Source organism: Ursus maritimus (assembly GCF_017311325.1).
Source record: "Ursus maritimus isolate PB19 chromosome X unlocalized genomic scaffold, ASM1731132v1 scaffold_X1, whole genome shotgun sequence".
Taxonomy (NCBI): domain Eukaryota; kingdom Metazoa; phylum Chordata; class Mammalia; order Carnivora; family Ursidae; genus Ursus; species Ursus maritimus.
The window spans coordinates 84,744,257-84,768,179 of NW_024423319.1; the positions used below are offsets into that span (position 1 = coordinate 84,744,257).

The following is a 23,923-nucleotide window of genomic DNA, read 5'->3' on the forward strand; positions in this document are numbered from 1 at the left end:
CCTTGTGATTGAGTTCCAATTTCAAAGCATTGTGGTCTGAGAATATGCAGGGAATAATCTCAGTCTTTTGGTATCGGTTGAAACCTGTTTTGTGACCCAGTATATGGTCTATTCTGGAGAAAGTTCCACGTGCATTCGAAAAGAATGAGTATTCTGTTGTTCTGGGGTGTAGTGTTCTATATATATCTATGAGGTCCATCTAGTCCAGGATGTCATTCAAAGCTCTTGTTTCTTTGTTGATTTTCTGCTTAGGTGATCTGTCTATTGCCAATAGTGGAGTGTTGAGGTACCCTACTATTAACGTATTTTTATCTATATGTCTCTTTATTCTGGTTAAGAGTTGGCTTGTGTATCTTGCTCCTCCCCTGTTGGGGGCATATATATTTATAATTGTCATATCCACTTGTTGGATACATCCTTTAAGAATAATATAGTGTCCTTCTGTATCTCTAACTACTGTCTTTAGCTTAAAATCTAATCTGTCTGATATGAGAATTGCGACCCCAGCTTTCTTTTGAGATCCATTGGCATGAAAAATGGTTTTCCATCCCTTCACTTTCAGTCTGGATGTATCTTTAGGTTCAAGATGAGTCTCTTGTAGACAGCAAATGGATGGGTCATGTCTTTTTATCCAATCTGCAACCCTGTGGTGTTTTATGGGAGCATTTAGGCCATTCACATTGAGAGTGATTATTGAGAGATATGTCATGTTTCCTGTGAAGTCTTTGTTTCTATAGATTGTAAATTTCGGTTCTGTATCACTCTTGGGGCCTTTTTACTTTTATAAAACCCCCCTTAATATCTCCTGTAGGGCTGTTTTGGTGGTTACGAATTTGGTCAGTTTCTGCCGAACCTGGAAGATCCTTATCTCTCCATCAATTCTGAATGACAGCCTTGCTGGATAAAGGATCCTTGGCTGCATGTTTTTCTCAGATGGAGCTTTAAAAATATCCTGCCAGCCCTTCCTCTCTTTCCAGGTCTGTGTAGACAGGTCTGACGTTATTCTGATATTTTTGCCTCTGTACATGAGAAATTTCTTCGCCCTGGCTGCTTTCAATACTATATCTTTGGATCTAATATTTGCAAAATGCACTATGACATGATGTGGCGTAGGTTTGCCATGGTTGACCTTGGGAGGGGTCCTCTTTGCCTCTTGGACACGAATGCTTGTTTCCTTTGCTAGATCAGGGAAGTTCTCAGCTACAATTTGTTCAAATATCTCTTCTAGATCTCTCTCTTTCTCCACCCCCTTGGGGATGCCGATGATTCTGACATTGGAACGTTTCATTGAATCAGTAATCTCCCATAATTTACATTCTTGAGATTGGATTTTTTTGAGCAAAGTTTCTGTTTTAAGGAAGTTCTTAAACTTCTCTTCTACCATCCCATTCTCCAGTTCACTAATTCGTTCTTCTGCCTCATTCACCCTGGCCATCAGAGCATCTAGTTTTGACTGCATTTGATTCATAGCATTTTTAATTCCTGCCAGATTCGCTCTCATTTCCGCCCTTAGAGAGTCTATATTCTCGTTAATGTTTTCGTTAATATTTTTTCAAGTCTACACATCATCTTGACCATTGTTACCCTGAACTCCATTTCTGACAATTTGGTTATATCCATATCCATCAGTTCTGTGGCAGAGGCCACAGACTCATTGTCTTTTCTTTGCTGGGGGGTATTTCTCCTTCTCGTCATTCTGATGAGGAGAGGTTGCGGGGTTGCCCAGAGCCCAAATTATTGACCAGGGCACAGGCAGTGTGCACTTGTTTTATAGGGACCTTAGGGATGTGGGCTTCTTGATTTTTCAGCCTGGCTTCTGGGGGAGGGGCCTGCCGCGCTGATATTCAGGCAACCCTGTTTGGGTAGAGTCACCCTGTCCCCTGTGAGGGGGGATGGGGATGGGCACAATGTGAGCCGGTATTTCCAGGCTTTTGTTCTCTGGCGGCTTTCCCTGGCCGTTTGCTGTGCCTCTTCTGAGAGTCAGAGCAGCAGCGGCCGAATTTCAGCCTCTGTCACAGAACAGAGAGATCGCAGTCCGCTCTCCACTGAGCTCTCTTGGCCACTTTAACTCTGTTTCTGTCGGTGCTGCTCAACCCTGCAGCGTCCTGGGTTGTGCGCCCCACACCTGGCGTCCCAGCCCTCACTTCATGTCTCTGTCCTTTGTGCTTCTAACACTGCCAGCTGCCCCCGGTTCCCGCGCGCTCCCGAGCTCCCTGTTTTAGTGTGGCTCGCGCGCACTCCGGAGCGCCCGTTTTCAGTCTGGTCACGCACGCTCCCAAGCTCCAGGTTTCAGTCTAGTTCGAGTGTGTGCTCTGGAGCTGCGGTTTTTAGTTTGGACGCACGTGCGCTCCCGAGCTCCCGGTCTCAGTCTGGTTCCAGTGAGCGCACCGGAGCTCCGTTTCAGTCTGGTGGTGTGTTCCCCGGCTCACGGTCTCAGTCTGCTCTCTCGCGGGTGCCCATCCGTGAGTCCGCCCGCTCCCCCGTGCAGGTGGCTACCCCTTCCCGGCGCCCGAGCGCGGCGGCTCCCTCCCCCTTCCGTTCATCTTCCCATATCTATGCGCGGATTCATGGCTCCCCCTTCGTACCTCAATACTCAGCGCTGGAGATGTTCATTTGTAGAGATCCAGATGTATCTTCCTGTGTCTCAGGCTGGTTCCGTGGTTGTTCAGGCTGGACTGGTACCTATCCAGCTCGACTCAGGGGACTGGCTGAAAAAGGGGTCCCCTACTCCTCCCTGTCAGAATGTTCTGTGAGTGATCTGGCTAATATAGGTCCTTTTACCTTATCTCCTTTATGTTATAGTTTTCAAATGCATTATATCTATATACATTTTAACCCCCCAGACAATGTTGCAATTTCAACTTTCAACTACCATATATTATCTTAAAGAATTCAAAGGGAGAAAAATAATCTGTTATACTTACCCAGATATTTTACCATTTCTGCTGCTCTTTATTTATTCCTGAAGTTCTGTGCTTCCCTCTGATATTATTTCCCTTCACTCTGAAGATCTTGTATCATTCCTCTTAGAATAAATCTACTGGTGACACTATGTCTTCACTTTCCTAGTGTGAATTTAATTTCATCTTCATCCTTAAAGGATATTTTTGCCGGATACAGAATTCTGTTGACATTTCTTCACCTTTACTATTTTTAAGATATTCCGTTATCAGTGCACCTGGGTGGCTCAGTCAGTTAAGCGTCCGACTCTTGATTTTGGCTCAGGTGATGATCTTGGGGTTGTGAAATCAAGCCCTGCATGGGGCTCCATGCTGGGCGTGGAGCATGCTTAAGATTCTCCCTCTCCCTCTGCCCCTCCCCACCCTCCCTCTCTTAAAAAAAATTCTGAAAACAAAAAAAAAGATGTTCCATTATCTTCTGGCCTCCATTGTTTCTGATGACAACTTCACAGTCATTTGGACCATTATTTCCTCATATGCAGTGTGCTTTTGTTCAAAGTTTTTTTTTCAGCTTTGCTTTCTAGCAATTTATTGTAATGTTTCTGGGGGTTTCTTTGAATTTATATTTTTTCTGGTGTGCTGAACTTTTTTTTTAATTTCATTTATTCATTTGAGAGAGAGAGAGCAGGGGAGGAGCAGAGGGAGAGGGAGAGGTAAACTCTGTGGTGAGTGCAGAGCCCGACACGGAGCTGGATCCCATGACCCCAAGATCATGACCTGAGCTGAAACCAAGAGTCAGACACCCAACCACGTGAGCCACCCAGGGACCCCTGTGCTGAGCTTCTTGAATCTGTAAATTTATGTCTTTCTCCAAATTTGGAAACTTGGAAAAAAAATTTTTTAATTTTTTAAAGTATTTTTTTAAAGATTTTGTTTATTTGAGAGGGAACAAGAGAGCTAGAGAGAGCACGAGGAGGGAGAGGAAGAAGGAGAAGCAGACTCCCCGCTGAGCAGGGAGCCGGTCACGGGGCTCAATCCCGGGACCCTGAGATCAAGACCTGAGCCAAAGGTAGACGCTTAACTGACTGAGCCACCCAGGCGCCCCTGAATTTGGAAATTTTTTGGCCATTATTTCTTCCAATCTTTTTTTTTTTTTTCTGCCCTAGTTCTTTTCCTTTGAGGACTCTAATGACATGAATTTTGGACCTTTTGGTATTGTCCTACAGGTATCTGATACTGTTTTTCCCTTTATTTTTCCCAATCTTTGTTTCTCTCTGTTCTGCAGGTTGGCAGGTTGCATCATCTTTGTCAGTTTAGCTCCAAGTTCATTGACTCTCGCCTCTGCCGTTGCCACTCTATGAAGTCTACCCCATGAGTTGGTTTTCTAATTTCAGATGATTGTGTTTTTTAGTTCTAAATTTCAGTTTCTTTTTTTACAGTTTCTATAATCTTGAGAATGTCTATTTATCTAGTTATTTCAAGTTTATCTCGTAGAGCTTAGTTATAATAGTTGCTTAAATGTCTTTGATGATTCTAGTACCTGAGTGATCTCAGAATTGGCATCAGTTGATTGTCTTTTCCCTTAATAATTGGTCAGATTTTGCTGGTTGGTTGTCGTAGTGAAAAATTTTGGATTCTATCCTAAATAATGGAGATTGTTTTGTTGTTTTTAATCTTTATCACGTGATAGACCTGGTTAGATTCAGACCACCAGTTTTGTCTCACCTTCTGTGGGCGTTAATTCCATTCAGTTCAGTTTTCAAAGCCTTTGCCGTTCTTCTTTGGATCTTTGCACCATTCAGGGGTTAGTTTGAGACTTGAGCGGCGATTTAAGTCTTTGTGCAATTATCAAAGACTTTGCTTTCCTGCTTCGGGTCTGTCTCATGCTTTCGTGACTCTGGTGTTCCTCTCAGACTTGAGCTGTGGTTTACATCTTAGTTTAGTTCAGTTCTTAAAGCTTTGCTGTGAGACTTTCCCTGCCTTTGCACTCATAGTCCTTGGATGGGCTCAGGACTTGTAGAGGTTCATATGCCATGGGGACAGAGTCTTGCAGAAACATGAGGGGGGGACAAAAGGAAACTCACTGTATGAGCTGCTTCTCTGCCTTTTGACTCCCCCTCAGAGTGCCAGCTTTTGTTTATTTTTCAGAATCCTCAAGTAGTTGCTTTACATATTTTGTCCAGAGTTTTTCGTTGCAAGAATCAGTAGGAGAGAGAGGCTATGGTCGATCTCCTCCATTGCGGCTAGTGATGGAAACCTTGATTTTATTCATTCTTGCTTTTATCTTGTTATTTCTGTCCTTCTGCTAGTGTGAATTGAATTTTTTCCTTTCCTGGTTTCATAAGGTAGAGCTTAGGCCATTGCTTCGATAGCTTCCTTTTCTCATGTGAGCAGTGGGGAAGCACTGACTGTCTCTGAGTACTGATTTAGCTGTTTTCACCCCTTTGTTGTATAATTTGTTATATAATTGACATATAAGAAATTGCATGTCTTCATAGTGCACAGTCTGGTCAGTTTTGACATGCACACCCGTGAATCCATCACTACAATCACGATAATGAAGTCATCGAATGAGCTGGGAAGGATTTCCTCCCTCTTCGGTTCTTTGGAAGAATTTGTATAGAAGTTGGTATTATTTCTTCTTTAAATGTTCGATAGAATTCCCCAGTGAAGTCATCTGGGCCTGGAGTTTTCTTTGGGGAAAGGCTTTAAACTACAATTTCAGTTTCTTTAATAGATATCGGTTTATTCATATTATTTCTTCTTGAATGAGCTTTGGTAATTTGGGCTTTCAAGGAGTTTGTCACTTTCACCTCAGTTATCAAATTTTTTGGCATAAAGGTGTTCATAATATTCTTCTATTATCCTTTTAATTTCCGAGGGTTCATGGTAGCCTCGTTTCTCGTTTTAAAAGTCCAATCACAGGTAGTAGTGAAAACTATGAACTTCATTGAAAGCGCAATCTCTCCCCCAACGAATGCCTGCTTCACTGCTTCAGGCTGGGCAGTGTTAGTGGCAAAAGAAGCATGCTCAGCTTTTTCTTTCTTTACTCTGCTAGCTCTTCGCCCTTCTCCTCATCCCCCACTCAACAAGTAGTCCATTTCTGGCTCCCTGGCTCCCTGGCTCCCTGGCCAAAGCAAGTGAGAAAGGAAGGAGACACAAAGGACAAAAATAGTTTGACCTCACTGATAAAGATGTAATCTGATATTGGTGCCCTCTGCACATGGCAGATTCCAAAGACCGATTCTTCTTCCTGCCCTTGGCACTTTTATGGTTTCCTTGGAGCTGCCTCGGCTAGGTCCCTGACTGCAATGTTCTCCTTATAGGCAGTGCCTCTACTCCAGCAAGGCATTTAGCATATCTCCTCCCCATTTAGCAAACCTCCAGCCCCATGGCACACTTCCAGTCTCTCTTTGCTGAGGTCACCTTGATGCTAGCAGGAAACCCTCTTTCCAAAGTAACCCAGCCCTGTTCACATCTAGAAGGGCCACATCTGGCTTGGAGAGAGAGGGAGAGAGAGAGTGAGCAAGCGTGTGTGTGTGCCTGTCCATCCGTGTCCGCACCTCGATCTCTTTACCCGCGTGCAACCCTTTGCTGCGACAGACTGCCTCAGCCCACCCGGCACCTGTAGTTTTTCTAGGTGCAAATTAGGTACCAAGTCCTCTGTGTCCCCCAAACTCTAGCAGACATATATCAAGCAAGTTGTCTCCTTGAAATCCTTTCTAGTTTAGGGGTCAGATGAACATACTCCCCCACCCCTGTTGTTGGAGAGAAAAAAATGCCACAGCTTTCCCACAGCTCTCCCGGAAGCAGTTTTCTTCCTCAGCTTCTTCAACTTTAACCTCTTAGACTTTTTAAGGTGTATGTTAGTGCTGAGGGACATGGTGGTTTTATGAGGGACACAAGTGGTTTGACCTGCTCCTTTTAAGTCCTGCAAGTGTCTCTGGACTGGAGAAGCACTTGGTAGGATTGTATTACCAGCCTTTGAAACAAAAAGAGTGTGCTTTTTTTTTCTTGTGATGGGAACTTTTAAGATAAACTCTCTTAGCAGCTTGCAAACATATAATACCGTATTATTAACTATAGTCACCATGCTTTACATGGGTTTTAATATCACGTTAAACCGGTTCCCTAAGAGGATGGGTTGCAGCTGGGTGGGCAGATAGAGCTTCCTGAGATGTCTACAACTTGAGGTTTGCAACAGGAAGCACTGATGGTAAAATGCAGCCAAACCGATAGTACAGACAGGGTGTGATTTAGACCAGTGCCGCCCAGCAGAACTTTCTGCGCTGATGGCCGTGTTTTCTCTCTATCAAATTGTAGCTTGGGCGCACTCGTCCATTTTAGTAATCTGGTAAGTGCGGATTGGTATCTTATTGTAATTTTCATTTCCCATTCTAGTAAAGGTATTTATCATTTCATAGGGTATTGACTCTTCGGATTTCCTCCTCTGGGGCTTGCCTGTTCATATCCTTTGTGTTTTTGTTGGGGTGTTTGTCTTTTTCATTGATTTAAACGGCTTTATATATTCTAGATTCCAGTTTTGTGTGTAGTCAGTATCTTAGTTTGGGTTATTGATGGTGTTTTTTGAGTAGAAGTTTTAATTGTAATGTAATCAGATTTATCAGTTTTTCTTTACTGGTGCTTTTTGTGTAAATTGAAGTATTTTTTTTCTGGTTGAGGTCATAAAGAGGTTGTCACATAATATTCTCCTAACACTTGAAACTTTTGCTTTTTTACTTTCTTACAGTCTGCCTGGAATTTGTTTTCATGTAACTCATGAGGAAGGAGCTTTTAGTTCACCTTTTTTCCCTACCTGGGCACCCACTTGTACCATGCCACGTATGGAATTCTTTCCATGATGGTATGTGATGCCACTTCAGTCAGAGGTCAAGTTCCCCAGGTCCGTGGGTCTGTGCCCAGGCTCTCTTGTTCCATTGGTCTGCTTGTCCCTCTGCCACTATCATTATTCTAATGAATTAAAAAATATATAGCCTTAAAAATGCCCGACACCTAGTGAATGCCACATAAATGTCAGCTGCTACGCCATTGTTACTGTTACTGACGTTGGTAGGAGCTGGACGGATGATTCCCCCTTATCTCCTTTAACTCTTTGGTCGTCCATATAGGAATTTTAGAATTAGTTTCGCAAGTTCTATGGACAACCCTGTTTGGGATCCCTACTGCAATTGCTCTGTGTTGGGAGATGAGCTGGGAGTAGGTTGGGAATTGGCATCTTGACACTGTTGAATTTTCCCATCAGCGAACTCTTCAACTCAGCTTCTCTTTTCTGCCATTCAGTAGTGTTTTGAATTTGTCTTCAGGAAGTGCTTGCACATCTTTTCTTGGATTTATTCCTAGATATCTCTTAGTTATTACAGCAGTTGTGATTGGGATCTTTTTTTTTTTCCTGTAACATTTTCTAATTGGTAAATGCTAGTGCCTGAGAATGCTAGTGATGTTTATATATTCAGCTTGTGAACGGAAACATTTCTAGATGCTTTTCTCTTTTTTTTTAAATTTTTTATTATGTTATGTTAGTCACCATACAGTACCTCCTTAGTTTTTGATGCGATGTTCCATGATTCATGGTTTGCGTATAACACCCAGTGCACCATGCAATACGTGCCCTCCTTACTACCCATCACCGGCCTATCCCATTCCCCCACTCCCCTCCCCTCTGAAGCCCTCAGTTTGTTTTCCAGAGTCCATAGTCTCTCGTGGTTCATTCCCCCTTCTGTTTACCCCCCCTTCATTCTTCCGTTCCTTCTCCTACCAATCTCCTTTGCTATTTCTTACGTTCTATAAATGAGTGAAACCATATGAGGCTTTTCTTAATAATAATAGTTTTTAGATTCTCTTGTGTCTTCTGTGTAAACAATTCTCTTCATAAAAACAGTCTTGTCTTTTCCTTTCCAATTATACATTTTCCTGACTGACGAATGGAAAAAGAAGAGGTGGTCTATATACACAATGGAATATTACTCAGCCATCAAAAAGAATGAAAGCTTGCCATTTGCAACGACATGGATGGAGCTAGAGTGTATTATGCTAAGTGAAACAAGTCAGTCAGAGAAAGACAAATACCATATGATCTCACTCATATGTGGAACTTAAAACAAAACAGATGAACATAGGGAAAGGGAAAAAAAGAGAGGAAGGCAAACCATAAGAGACTCTTAATTATAGAGAACAAACTGAGGGGTTGCTGGAGGGGAGGTGGGTGGGGGGATGGGCTAGATGGGGGATGGGCATTAAGGAGGGCACTTATTGGGATGACCACTGGGTGTTACATGTAAGTGATGAAACACCAAATTCTACTCCTGAAACCAGTACTACTCTACATGTTAACTAACTATGATTTAAATTAAAACTTCAAAAAAAATTATACATTTTCTTTCTTTTTCTTATATTAGTCTGGGCCTGTAGTATAGGGTTTAATAGATGCAACGATCCTGAATTCCTTGTTTGTTTCTGATTGTAATGAAAATAATGGGGGCAGTGATAGTAATATAATGATGGGCAGTATCTGAGCGCTTGCTGTGTTCTGGATGCTTCGTACCTACTTAATTCTCTGAACAACCCTATTAAGTAGGCTGGTTGTCATCCTCACTTTATAGATGAGAAAACTGAGGCACAGAGAGATGGCAGAGCTCCTCCAGCTCACCGTTAAGTATATTTGCTGTGGTATTTTGAAAGCTCCCTTTCATCGAAAGCTTCTTTTTATTCCTGGTTTGCTAAGACTTTCTTAAAAATCATGAGGGGCGCCTGGGTGGCTCAGTCGGTGAAGCATCCGACTCTTGATTTCGGCTCAGGTCAGGATCTCAGGGTCATGGGAGCGAGCCCCAAAGTGGGCTCTGTGCTCAGCGCGGTCTGCTTGACTCTCTCCCTCTGCTCTTCCCCTGCTCATGCGCTTGCTCGCTCGCTCGCTCTCTCCCGAATAAATACAATCTTTAACAAATCATGAATGGATGTTATATTTTCTCAAATGCTTTTTTTCTGCATCTATTGAGAGGATAATTTTTTCTCCTTTAATCTGTTAATGTGGTGTTATATTAGTAGATTTTCTGATATTGAACTCTTCTTGCATTTCTGTGCTAAACTGTACTTCGTTGTGAAGCATTTTTTCTTAATTCATTGAAGGCAGTCTACTCACGTTTAAGGGTTTTGCATTAATGTTTGGAAATGAGAAAGAGCGTAGATTTCCTTTCCTTGTGCTGTCCTCTTGCTCTGGTGTACACGCTTATACTGGCTGCATAAAACAGACTGGGTACGTTCCCTTCTTTTTCTAGTTTCTGAAACTGTATTGACTAATGTAGACCTGTTCTTCTGTGGTGATACTAATCACCCACAAAACCATCTGGATAGGATGCCCATTTTTAGGGCAAGATTTTGGATTACAGAGTGAATTTTATAATTTTTACAATAATTACTGATTTATTCATGTTTGGTACATCTTCTGTCAGTTCTGGTCATTTTTCTAGACAATTATGTTTTGTTTGAGATTTCACATTTACTGACTTAAGGCAGGATTCTCTTGATGAAAAGAAAAATAGATTTGATTTTATCAAAGTAAATCACAGCCAAGGTTTAAAGAATAAAATAAGCGTGGTAAAACTATAAAGAAAGTCAAAGGCATATAAACATCAAATTCAGGATAGCGATTATCTGAGAAGAAAGAAAATGAAATGGGCATCAACTTCAAAGGTAACAATAATTTGGTTTTTTTGTCTTCACACCCAACATGGGGCTTGAACTCACGACCCTGAGATCAAGAGTCACATGCTCTACCGCCTGAGCCTGCCAGGCGCCCCCATGATAGTTTGTTTTTTAATGAGTGGTGGATAGGCAGGTGTTTTCTTGTATCAGTGTTCTTTATAATTTATTGTAACTTCAAATAATTATGTAGAATTTTCTACTACAGAAGACTGAGATTTAGCTCACCTCATCGCTCCTGTCACTCATACACATACACAGATTTTGGTTCCCCAGTGTTGTTGTACTGTTGTTTACGACATTACGACAGTGTAAACACCGGACACAGTGAGCCATGTGGTAATCTTCGATTCCTTTAGCTTGCCTGCATAACTTTTTGTTTCCTTTGGTTAATAATTGTTTTTTTAATTTGCTTCTTTCACTATGTACTTACTGCCAGTTCAACTTCAGGGCTCCATATTCCACTGTCTAGAGTGACTCAGAATGCTTCCAGAACTAGCAGGTGTTCCATCCGTGTTATTCCCCTGAGTTTGGAGCCATTTGACCCTCTCGCTTCTGGGTGGATTACCCTCATTCCTGTTGGCGCAGCTGCCATCCTCACATCCTTCATCATGATTCTGGGGACTCCCCCTGCTTTCTTCATTGTGGGATTCACCATTTGCTTTACGCCTTGCCACCTTCCACATTTCATTGGAACACGTTCTTCCAGTACCTAAGAAGGAGTGTGGGTCCATGGGAGGTAAATTTTTTGAGATTTTTTTGAATACCTAGACATGTTTGTTATCCTTGTCCTACGTGGAGAGTTGAGCTTGGGGTAGAGTTCTAGGATGGACATGTCTTTCCCTTAGACTTTTTTTTTTTTAAGATTTTATTTATTTATTTGACGGAGAGACAGCCAGCGAGAGAGGGAACACAAGCAGGGGGAGTGGGAGAGGAAGAAGCAGGCTCCCAGTGGAACAGGGAGCCCGATGCAGGGCACGATCCCAGGACCCTGGGATCACGCCCTGAGCCGAAGCCTGACGCTTAACAACTGAGCCACCCAGGTGTCCCTCCCTTAGACTTTTGAAGGCATTGCACCATTGTCTTCTGATTTTCAATGTTCCTTTTGGGAACTCTGAATCTATTCTGATTATTGATGCCTGTTATCAGTTTTTTTTTCTGTCTGTAAGCTTATCCCCCCCTTTATCTCATGCTCTCTGACAGTTCTCCATGTGCCCTGATACGGGATCATTTTCACCAGTATTGCTGGGCATCGGGGTAGGAGATAAATCCCCACAGGGGCGGCTGCTCCTTTCTCATGCGGAGCCGAGTTGCTGCAGAGCTAGACGGCTACATTTCAAGTCCAAGTGGCAAGCACGGTTGTTTAAAAAGCCCTTTCACTTTGTGGAAGATTCCAAGTTGATCCTGTAAAAATAGGCCCCTCAGGCCAGAAAATCATCAGCCTCTAATGGTCAGGCATCTAGGCTCCCAGGGGAGCAACAGGCGTTCAATGCCCCAAGCAGACAGAATAGTCTTATCAATATAGGGAATATTCCGAAAGCTGAATTCCCGGACTTCAGCCAGGAGCCAGGCTTGCTGTGTTAGCGCTTGCCTGCCCGCTACCTTTATTTCTTCATGTGGACTGAGTTCCCGTATTGCGTCCTTTCTTTCTTAGAGCTGAGCTCCAAGTCAGGTCTAATAGTGACAGCAAATGTGAGGATGGGGCTTTTGGTGGAGATCCAGAACAGGTCGGCCCCTCAGGCTGCTGTGAGGCTGCCAGTGTTCACTGCTTACAGGCCAGAGTTGGGGAGCCAGTGGTTTGCGGTACGGGGAGAAGGGGTGAGTAGCGCCAAGTGAAACACCACAGATTTGACTGTTCTCACTGAGGTTCACTGGTTCTTCTTGAATAAATACTTCTTAATTCATTGTATGCCTTTTGGTTAATTTCCAAAGTCTTCAAATGATGGATATTGATAATTTTGCCAGTGTTTTCATGGGGGAGATTTACTGAGACCCTCACACTGCCTTTCCAGAAGTCCTGCCTTAGGGCATTTCTCTTAAAACTACAGAAAAGTACAGAAAGTCATCATTGTAACTAACACCCTTGTACTTACCTCCCAGAATTAGCAAATGTCAATATTTTGATACTTGGTGGTGGCATTTTTTTTTTAATAAAAGAAATAGAGGTTTACAAGTAAAGGCAAAGGCCTCTTTTCCTCTCCCGAGGCCTGTTCCTCTCATTCACTCCCCAGGCAAACGGTATCATGAGCTTGGTGAGTATCCTTCTAATCCAGTTTTTATACTTGCAGTCCATATATGTTTGTATCTACTCATACAGTGTTCCTTTTGTAAATTTACCAGATTAGTGGACTTGAACTGTAGCGTTCTTTCTAAAACTTTCTTTCTGTATTCAGTGTTGCCCTTTGAGCTTTACGTGTGCTGATACCTTAGACTTAGTTCGTCCACTTTCACTCTGGTTTAGCATTCCAGCATCTGAGTATTGTAGTCCGTCAGTCCATGCCTCCGTTCCTGGGGATTCCATTGTTTCTCATATTTGTTGCCATTCTTGTACGTGTATCCTGGCTCACACTTGCAGAATTTTCTCTGTGGTATAACTACAAGTGGAATACATAGTAGAGTATGTACATTTTCAACATTACTAGATGTTATTTGCCTTTTTTGTCTCCCATCCGTAGAATCAATTTGCCTCGTATATTTAAGAGTTCTGCATCTGGTTGGGGCGCCTGGCTGGCTCAGTCAGTGGAGCGTGTGACTCTTGATCTCAGGGTTGTAGGTTGGAGCCCTGTGTTAAAAATAAAGTCTTAAAAAAAAAGAGTTTTGCATCTATTTAAGTGAAATTGTTTTGTAAGAGTCTCCTATTCTGCCCTTATTTGCTTTTGGCGTCAAGGTCACTCTGTTTTATATAACATAAACATTGTTTTACCACCTGTGTTTTGGTTATTAAGTACCAGGTACATCTCTTTCCATAATTTTATTTTCAACATTTCTCTCTCATTTTACTCTAATCATCTTTGGAAAACAGAAAGCTGATTTTTAAAAATACAATTTAATATGGTTGCCCTTTAACTAATGGAGTTAATACATATTTATTGTGCTATTACTATGTTAGTATTTCTTCTTTTCTGGTATTTTCTATATATCCTGCTTTTTCTTTACCTCTTTTTTGTAAAGACTTTATTTTAGAGAGAACGAGAGAGTGAGCAGGGGTGGGGGCAGAGGGAGAGGGAGAGAATCCCAAGCAGACTCCATGCTAAGTGCGGAGCCCAGTGCAGGGCTCCACATAACCTGAGCCAAAATCAAAAGTCAGAAGCCCAACCTACTGAGCCACCCAGGTGCCCCTCTTTACCTCCTTTTTCCTGCCTTGACTGCATTTTTTACCCCCACTTTTCCCGTTTGGTAATTTTCCTCCTGAAAAATTCAAGTATCAAGCATTATTGTTAGCCAGGCTTTGTATGCGATAAATTCCCTGCCTTTTCTTGTCCAAAAACATCTTTATTTTGTCATCTTTCTTTGTGATAATTTATCTGGGGATAGAGTTCTAAGATGACATCAAGCTTCTCCCAGGACTCTGAATATATTGTTTAATCTGTTGGTGTCTTTTATTGCTGATGAAGTCTGATGTTGATCTAATGGTTTCTTTACAGGTGATTAAAAAAATTTCTCCATGGTAGCTCTCCATACTTACTTTCTGACTCAAAAGTCTTGTGGTTCCACTAAACTGTATCCAGGTTCAGTTTTGCTTTTATTTACCACACTCAGGACTCCGGACATTAAGGTGTAGGATATGTACCTTTCTTCCATCTAGAAAACTAGCAGTCATTGGCTCTTCAAATACTGCCTAGCTCAGGGATCCCCAAGACCACTACCATATTTAGAGATTTTCGAGAAGGACTCGTGGGACTCCACATATAGTTGTATCTATAGCTATGATTTATTACAGCAATGTAGTAAGGATATTCTACTGGATCGCAAGGGGAAAAGACACTAGCAGAATCTGGACGAATCCATGTACAGTACTCCTTATGCTCTCTCCCTCCCATCTAGGGTCACACAGGGCACACTTCTCCCAGCAGAGAAAATGCAACAACATTTGTGCCCAGGGAAACCCATTTAGAAACTCGGCACCCTCAGTTGCTCTGCCTAGCACATACCAAAATGCCAGACTCACAGAAGGAAAGGAAATGTTCAGCATAAATCACATTGTTTGTACAAGCAGCCTTATCAGTTAGGGAATGGTGGAGACATTCCTGAACTCCAATTCCGACGGCAGCCAGGGCCCAGCCTTGCAGGCTAGCCTTTCTAAGTGTGGCAGTCTCAGGGCTGCTCTATTAATCCTTTCTTGGCATACTGCCCCTGTCCCTTTCTCTCTCTTCTTTCCATTTGGAATTTCTATTAAACCTATGTTGGAACTTACATTTTTCTATTTGTCTTACCACATTTCCATTTTTGTTAGCTCTTTATGTTACATTCTGGGTGACTTTTAAAAATCTGTCATCTGATTCATTAAATCTGTCATTTATCTGTGACTAGTCTACTGTTTAACCTCTCTATTTAGAGTTTTAGTAATGCCTATATTTTCTATTTATAGGTTTTTTTCAAATGTTCCCCTTTTTTACCCCATAAAATAGCTCTTACCCTGTTTCTTTGAATATTTGAAATGCATTTATGTTAAAGTCTAGATTGTTCTGTTACCTACAGTTCTAGGAATGGGGTATCTTTAAATGTATCTGCTGATTATCTCTCAAGATGGTTCATTTCTCTGTGAGGTTTAAATTACTTTACTGTGAACTCTTCAGTGAGAATTGGTTTTCCATAGAAGTTCTGTGAGTCCTAAGCTATAAAAACATAAGAATATATCTTTTCGAGTTTGCCACTGCTAGGAACTTACAAATACCAGGACCAATTTTTATGTTAATTTTTCAGCTTGTGGGCTCTGTACTAAAATTATAATAATTTCAGATTGAGTTACATTATTAGGCTTTTGCTTTCTTATATATCTTTCTTTCCAGTTTCCTTGACCAGTGGAGAGTCTTTCTAGCTCCCCATTAACAAACATGGAAGCTCCTTGTGATTCCAGCTGTAAGTGGGAATTACATACCAGTTTCCTGAACATTGTTTTCTGTGTAAATCCTCAAGCTTCAGTTTCTTTTCACCCCAACACTTTAAATTTCCACTTCACTGTTGACACCTAATACATTTCTCGGTTTCAAGCTTGACTATGAATTAAATTACTTTTGTTAAATATGGGCCAGCATTTCTTTGTGTTTAGTCAGAGGAGGCGGTGCTAGCGAGGCATGGAGGGAGCCCACCTGCCTCAGCTCAAGTCCTGTTGACAGGAGCTCACAGCAAGACATTTATGAACTAATTTTACCCCATAACATTACAGTAGAAATGTTTACGAGTTCGATGAGTTCCTTGCATTTTTTTCTAGAATTCTGGCAAGTTGATGACCAGGTAGACAACCACAAGGAAAGCCAAGACCAACTTTTGTGGCAAACTGCATTAGTAGACAAGGAAACGCAGAAGGATCTAAGTGGCCGAGAATTCACAACCTTCAGGAAGATCGTTTATCCAAGCACAGACTTTGTTTCTATAAGACAAAGACTCCCTAAATATTATTCATGGGGAAGGTGTTCAAAACATAATTTAAACTTTCTTTGTCAAAATAGAAGCTATGTAAGGAAGAAAGATGATGAACGTGAGGCACATTGGAAATTATGCTTCCGTTCCAATCTGCATAATTCTCAAGCTGTGGAGAAGTGTTTTGAGCCTGATCAACGTGGAAGAACCCTCCACCAGAAGCAGGCACTTAATCAAAGTCAAAGAATTCAAACCAGGGAGAAGCTGTATGCGTGTTCTGAGTGTGGGAAAGTGTTTATCCAGAAAGCAACCCTTGCAGTACATCAGAGAACCCACACAGGAGAGAAGCCTTATGAATGCAGTGAATGTGCAAAAGCCTTCAGCCAGAAATCAACCCTCATTGCTCACCAGAGAACTCACACAGGGGAGAAGCCCTATGAATGCAGTGAGTGTGGGAAAACCTTTATCCAGAAGTCAACTCTGATTAAACACAAGCGAACTCACACAGCAGAGAAACCATTTGTATGTGGCGAATGTGCAAAAGCCTTTAAGAGTTCATATCACCTTATCAGACATGAGAAAACACACATTAGACAGGCATTTTATGAAGGAATCCACTGTGGTAAGTCCAGCCTTTTGCATCAGAGGACTTATAAGGGTGAGAAACCTGAGTGTAATAAACACGAGAAACCCTTTGATGAGAAAGCCAACCCCATTAAACACCAGAGATCTCATACAAAAGAGAAACCTTACGAGTGCAGTAAATGTGGAAAAAGCTTCAGGGGAAAGTCACACCTCTGTGTTCATCAGAGAATTCATACAGGAGAGAAGCCTTACAAATGCAGCATATGTGGGAAGACTTTCAGTGGGAAATCACACCTCTCTGTCCATCACAGAACTCACACAGGAGAGAAGCCTTATGAATGCAGAAGATGTGGGAAAGCATTTGGTGAAAAGTCAACCCTTATTGTCCATCACAGAACTCACACAGGAGAGAAACCCTATAAATGCGATGAGTGTGGGAAAGCCTTCAGTGAGAAGTCCCCACTGATAAAACATCAGAGAATTCATACAGGAGAAAGGCCCTACGAATGCAGCAGCTGTGGGAAAGCATTCAGTAGGAAGTCAACTCTCATTAAACATCAGAGAATCCACACAGGGGAAAAACCCTACGAATGCAGTGAATGTGGGAAAGCCTTTAGTGTGAAATCCACTCTCATTGTACATCACCGAACTCATACAGGAGAAAAACCCTATGAATGCAGAGACTGTGGAAAAGCCTTCAGTGGGAAGTCAACTCTCATTAAACATCAGAGAAGTCATACAGGAGATAAAACCTATTAAGATACTTGAGAGTGAGATAATTTCACTATTCGTTATACCTCATTATGTACCAATTCATCCTGGGGAGTAACCTTATAAATGTTGAGAACGTCAGAAACTCTTCAGATTTTATTTAATGTTCCTTTAATATAATGGTACAAAAACATAATTCCAGAAGCATGTAATAAATGTGATCAGTTTTTTACCCAGAATTCTTACCCATGAGTGGAAAATTGTACATCAAAGAATTCAAAAGTGGCAAAATTGGGGGTGTGTTGACGTGAGGTAACCTTGAGAAAGAATTTAAATGGCATTGCCTATCAAGAGTATTTATGCTGAGGAAGAACTAAGAATTGAATGAGCTTAGAAAACCATGTTAGCCATTATGAGAGAAACATGTTCCATAATTTTTAAAAGATTTTATTAGAGAGCGCACGCGTGCGAGTGGGGGGAGGGGCAGAGGAACAAGCAGACTCCCTCCTGAGCCTGGAGCCCCACTCTGGGCCCGATCCTAGGACCCTGAGATCATGCCCCCAGCCAAAACCAAGAGTCGGTCACCCAACCGACTGAGCCACCCAGGTACCCCCATGTTCCATATTCAATACCAAACGTTTTGTGGGAAAGGTGCAGAGGTTGCAAACAAGCACATAAAATATAAAAAGTGAGGTTCACTGTGGAGTAGAGTATGACATTTTTGAGAGAACAGTATAGAGCATAAACCATTAATCCCAGCTGGGGCAAGCTCCCCGTGTTATTTCTTAAACAAACAGAAAAACTGCTCCCTTAAATAGCATGAGAAAGGATGGGTCATCAGGATCCCGGAAACAAGGGGGCTCGAAGAGATGTTACACATGTTACTCAGCACCTTAAGTGCAAAAATGCACATCCCTTACAGAAAAGGGATCCTCGCGTAGAAACGGTGCTTAGACTCTAATGTTGTCTTTTAAGAAAGAGTAATCACTATGGTGAGGCAATAAGAGATTTTTAATTTTCAGAGTATCTCCTGTAACAGCAATTTATTTAAATTGCAAAACAAATAAACTGAATCTCCTATAATGGGTAATTGGTAATACGGACCCATTAAGAATCATCTTTTCTTTATTATGTTTGAGGATTTGCGGAAATGTTTGTGGTAATCTGTTAAATGAGAAAACGGATTCTAAAACAATATACCATATGGTTTACATTGTAAAAAAATACATAGAGGAAGGATATGCACCATTGTATCAGTGATTCTGGGTGGTAGAAATATGGCAACTTTATGAGTAAAATTATATGCAGATACATATTTGTATTATATCTATTTTAGGTGTGTGTAGGTAGGTAAACAGACACATAGAACAAAAAGCTAGGAAGGAAATATGCCAGATTATTCAGCAAATTATCATTTGGGTGTTGGGATAATTGATTTTTAAATGTTTTAAGCGTAGTCTCCAGAAACTACCAATAAATTGTTTAAAGTAATCCTGTGCATACTTGATTCTGTCTTCCCATCCATTTTCCCTTTCAGCTTTGTCTTTGGTTTTGAGAATATATTTTGGATGTTGAGAATAGGTATCCTGATTTTATCTGTATGTGGTTTTTTAATAAAAAATAAAAATACCTCCATAGTTCACCAAATCCTGTGACATAAGTTATCAGCTAACAGATTTCACAGAGGAGATGTAGTGAATGGTCACAGATACCACAGGCAATGAGACAACCGACTTCTGACACCAGATATAAAGCTCGTTTCACGGTGATACCTGTGAATGCTACTTGCTCACATGCCTTCCTCCTCTTGTCCTATCATCAGCACTTGTAGCAGGCACATCCCAGGTGAGCCCAGTGAATTGTGCCCTATGTAATCCTCTCCCCTCGAGTGTGGGCAGAACTGAGACTTGCTTCTAGACAACAGATTACGGCAGAAGTGAAGTGATGTCGCTCCTGTGAGTATGTCATATAAGACTCCATCTTGGCAGTTGTGGTCCATATATACAATGGAATATTACTCAGCTATCAGAAAGAACGAGTTCTCAACATTTGCTGCAACATGGACGGCACTGGAGGAGATAATGCTAAGTGAAATAAGTCAAGCAGAGAAAGACAATTATCATATGATTTCTCTCATCTATGGAACATAAGAACTAGGAAGATCGGTAGGGGAAGAAAGGGATAAAGAAAGGGGGGGGGTAATCAGAAGGGGGAATGAAGCATGAGAGACTATGGACTATGAGAAACAAACTGAGGGCCTCAGAGGGGAGGGGGTGGGGGAATGGGATAGGCTGGTGATGGGTAGTAAGGAGGGCACGTATTGCATGGTGCACTGGGTGTTATACGCAACTAATGAATCATCGAGCCTTACATCGGAAACCAGGGATGTACTGTATGGTGACTAACATAATATAATAAAAAATCATTAAAATAAAACTCCATCTTGGCAGACCGGAAAGAAACTTCCCTTGCTGGTCTGATGAGGTAAGCAGCCATGTTGAGGAAGCCCCGGGACCAAAGAACTGCAGCTGGCTTCCAGGACCTGAGGGAACCCTGAGCTAAGACTGTAGGACTTGAGCGGCAAAATCTTGGAGAAGAAAAATAAGCCCAGTAGACGGAGCTTTTTTCCACAAGGAGCGGATCGGTAAACGGCATAAGATAAATTCAGAGATGCAGAACAGGCAAGCGCCTGAGGTACCAAGGAGGGCTTTCAGCAGAACCGTGTCCCAAGGTGCTCAAACTTGGACTTCAGATCCCACCAGTGACGAAGGGCCCTGGTAAATACCACAAGACTCTCAGCTGGAATCTGAAGGGCCTTAGGAATTAGGGGGAAGTAAATATAAACCAGATCTTTAGAAGATTGATGCCCCAACTTGAATGAGCTCACCAGCTAACTGAATTAGCCCACTAGCTAACTGAATTAAAGTAATTTATGTAACTGCCTGTCAGGAACTGGAGCTCGTCTAGAGTTTCTACAATTTCTCACGCACCGTGGTATTCAACTGAAAATTGCCAGGCACCCCCAGGGTCAAGTTAAGAAAAAAGTGGATAGTAGAAGCAGACCCACAAGTAATTCAGACATAGACACAAGTCACGGTCTTTTAAAATAACTGAATAATATGAACAAAATATAAAATGAAATTCTTAGGAAAATGCAAATTATTTCCAATAATTATTTACTTTTTTGCCTAGTGCTTTATTTTCCTTGAGTTTCTAATTGCCTTTTCCCATTTTTCCAGGGTCACAAACATACCTTCCTATCTATGGAAGTTTTCTCTCTGGTATTAGAATTCAGGGTAGTTATTAACTTTGAGGGGGGATGGCTGAGAAAGGGCAGAGGGAGGAGCAAGCTAGAAACTTTCTCCAAAGAATAGTTATCTGCAGAAGACGGCGTTGCTATACTCCCAAATCCTCATGGACTGTACCGTGACTCATACAGGGACCTCCCAAAGGCTCCACCCATCATTTCTATCCGCCACAGCCACTTCAAGCAGCACAGGATACGCTAGGTCATACAGCCCGAGACACAGTGCGCCTGGTGGACCAGACCTATTTCAAAGTGCACCCTTGCTCTGGGCCACACTGAAAATCGGCAGTTTTGTGTTATTCAGTAGACGGTCTGGCACAGTGTGACAGAATGGGGTTTATGGTGTCTAACAGGGTCCAGCAGTGGTTCCTCAGAAGTAGTAGTCTCTACTGCAGATTCCATGGCCTCCCTCTAGGCTCAGGGACCCGAGTCACACTGCACCTTTTCCCACCGCTGACACCCTTGACACCATAGGGCCAGCCAGATCACAGGGTCCAAGCAACAAGGCTGCTTGCACAACAGCCTGGGCTTGCTACAGTCTTTCCTGCCTTAGGCCGCCTCAAAGCTGGCAGCCTTCTGTCGCCTGGTACGTGGGCCAGAGAAGGACTTCTGGGTGTGGAATACATTCCCTCCAGATCCCGAAGAGGCCTGCATTTCTCTTTCATGAAGTTAAACTTTGTGTATTTGAGCCTGTGGTAGTTCAAACTCATTATCCCATTATCCCATTATTCTAACTGGTTTCTGCAAGGGCCAGAATGATGAATTAAACAGAAATATGATTAGGGACCACTAATCCCTTGCGTCCTTTAAGTCTTTACTAGTGGCGCTGATCTCCATCATCCCCTAGGGGTGCAATACTGGTTTCAGTTTACCATCTTGGTTGCTGCGGGAGGGAGAAAGCAAGAGTTTTCCATTTTGTTTCCCCCACAGTGAAGGATCTTACTACACAGGCCAAGGACCCACCATGGACATAATCCAACAGCTAAGACTGGGAAATGACCACTGGGCACGTCTGCAGATGCAGTGGGCCGCTGTGAGTCGGACTTAAGCAAGCACTCAGCCCCCACTCTAATAGGAGGGCCATGATCATGCTTTGAGGGTCTGGGTATAAACATGAACTCAGAATGCTGTGTCCAGCAGTCCTAGAAATATCTGGGAATTCCCCCTTTTCTCGGTCTGTAGTCACCCAAATAAATGGCGATAGTTCAGGGCAACATATACCTGCTACGACGATGTAGGGTCCTTCCTCTGAGGGACGTGGGCACCTCTCCGACTGGTTCCAGGTCTGAAATCTGGCTCAGATCTGGGAACTGAGCAAGGGACCCTTACTTTTTAATGAAGCAATTTGCCCTCAGACTCCTGCTCTTTGAATTTTGCCCTTTTCTGATCATAATTAAACAGCATCCCTACGGACTGCCCATCAGTTTTACTCCTAGGGATGCCAGGCTTATCAGCAGAGTCGATACAGACGAGGAAAACTTAATGAGCTTGAGGGAAAGTGTTCATAGGCTTTTGCCATTTAATATGATGCTGGCTGTCGGTTAGCTCGTAACTCATGGAGGCACTCTTAGTCCTGACAAAAGGTCCGTTTAGTTAAACTCATTTTAAGAGATGGTGACGCAGGTGCACTTTCAAAGTTAGGCCTCTGGTTCACGAATCAGGTATTAAACAAGAGGCATTTCTATGGAAACAAAGAAAAACACTGGTTAATGATTAGGTCATAGTCTTAAGTCAGTCTCTGGGTCCTGAGGACAGCCAGTGGAGACTTCTAGCTGTCAAGCTTGAAACTTCTTCAGCTACACTGAGAGCAGCAGTGGCAGTCTGACATATTTCCCTGGATTGCAGTTCAAATGTCTCGAGGTCTCTCAATGTCCCACACAGCGACAGGCGTGACGATCACCTACACACGACTGGCTGTGGCGATTTCTCTTAAGTTCGCGCCCAGCTGTTCATGTTTAGTTTGCAAGGCTTCAGGAAAAAGGGGCGGCTTTCATTTTCAAATGAGTCCAACTCAAAGGCGGGAGAAAAATTAAAAATGTTCGTTTGGAGAGTGGCGGTCAGGTGCTAGAAGAAATGAGGATCTAGTCCAGCTTATAAGAAACAGTATTAGGGGCGCCTGGGTGGCTCAGTAGGTTAAGCAACTGACTCTTGATTTCAGCTCAGGTCATGATCTCGGGGTCGTGAGATCAAGCCCCGCATCAGGCTCCGTGCTCACTGCAGTCTGCCTGTCACTCTCCCTCTGCTCCTCCCCCTATTCTCTCTCTCTCCCTCCCTCAAATAAATAAATAAATAAAAATTTTTTAAAAAAATGGTATTAGAATCTAATATTTACTCAGGTATGTTATCGAAACATCTTTTTTTCTCTATAATCACCCTCATTTTTACCATAGATAGCCCAATTAACTTTTGTTTGTAAAATAACGCTAGTTTTAACAACTTGGCCTGATTATTTACAGAAGCTCAGCAGGAACAGAAGAGGCCATGTAGGTTCTTTTAAATGTGCTTTGCTGGAGTTTTTCACAAGGAATTTCTAGATGGAACTTTCCATAGCCTCTTGAGGCCAGGAGCCAAGACAAAATGTGCACCAAATGCTTGCTAGACTTTGCCTGTAATACCTACAGATTTGGGTGAATTCCCCTCTTCTCAAGGAGGGGACTCCCTACTTTTGTTGCTCTTTCTTGTCAACAACTCCCTCCTTTGTACTATCGTGCCCTGAAACTTCTACTTGCCTCAGCCTTCCTGAGCACTCATCTCTTTCTCAACTCCACGAACCACCAAATTCTTCTTGGGACTCCCCCCCCACCACGTTGTATTTTGCTACGTGCCTCCCAGCAGAAAGCCAAGGCCATCAAAGGGCCCACCTCAACGGTCTTTTCGTTCTCAGCTTTACAGTCCTGCATGGCCTTTGCTCACCATATGAAAACTGTTAGCCTCGTAACGGTATCTATGATATCTAGTTGTTTACAGCAGGGGGGGAGTTTGGTCCTGGTTACTCCATCATGGCTGGAAATGGAATGGTGCGACTGTATTACTCTCGCGTGGGATTCTTAGAGCTTCTTGACCCCATGGCTTGATCTCTTTCATTGGCTTGTGAAAATTTTACCATTGTTTCGGAACTGTTCCT

The 23,923-nt window shown here is 42.5% G+C and overlaps 2 protein-coding genes across 6 annotated transcripts in view; one reads left to right on the forward strand and one right to left on the reverse strand.

Annotated features, from left to right (window-relative positions):
• Positions 1-17,688, forward strand: part of ZNF674 (zinc finger protein 674) — a 37,654-nt gene extending 19,966 nt beyond the window's left edge. For both annotated transcript variants that reach the window (XM_040632624.1, XM_040632620.1), the window contains exon 5: positions 16,048-17,688. In XM_040632624.1, the coding sequence (XP_040488558.1) occupies positions 16,048-17,540 (1,493 nt within the window). In that variant the 3' untranslated portion in view covers positions 17,541-17,688. The remainder of the gene's footprint in view (positions 1-16,047) is intronic.
• KRBOX4 (KRAB box domain containing 4) overlaps positions 1-23,923 on the reverse strand; it is a 64,850-nt gene that overhangs the window by 19,707 nt on the left and 21,220 nt on the right. The window contains exon 3 of one of the 4 annotated variants that reach the window (XM_040632670.1): positions 12,744-13,210. The exons of 2 other annotated variants lie outside the window; for them this stretch is intronic. In XM_040632670.1, the coding sequence (XP_040488604.1) occupies positions 13,074-13,210 (137 nt within the window). In that variant the 3' untranslated portion in view covers positions 12,744-13,073. Of the gene's footprint in view, positions 1-12,743; positions 13,211-13,846; positions 14,025-23,923 lie in introns of those variants that run through there. One more of the 4 variants, XM_040632673.1, reaches the window with a different exon arrangement.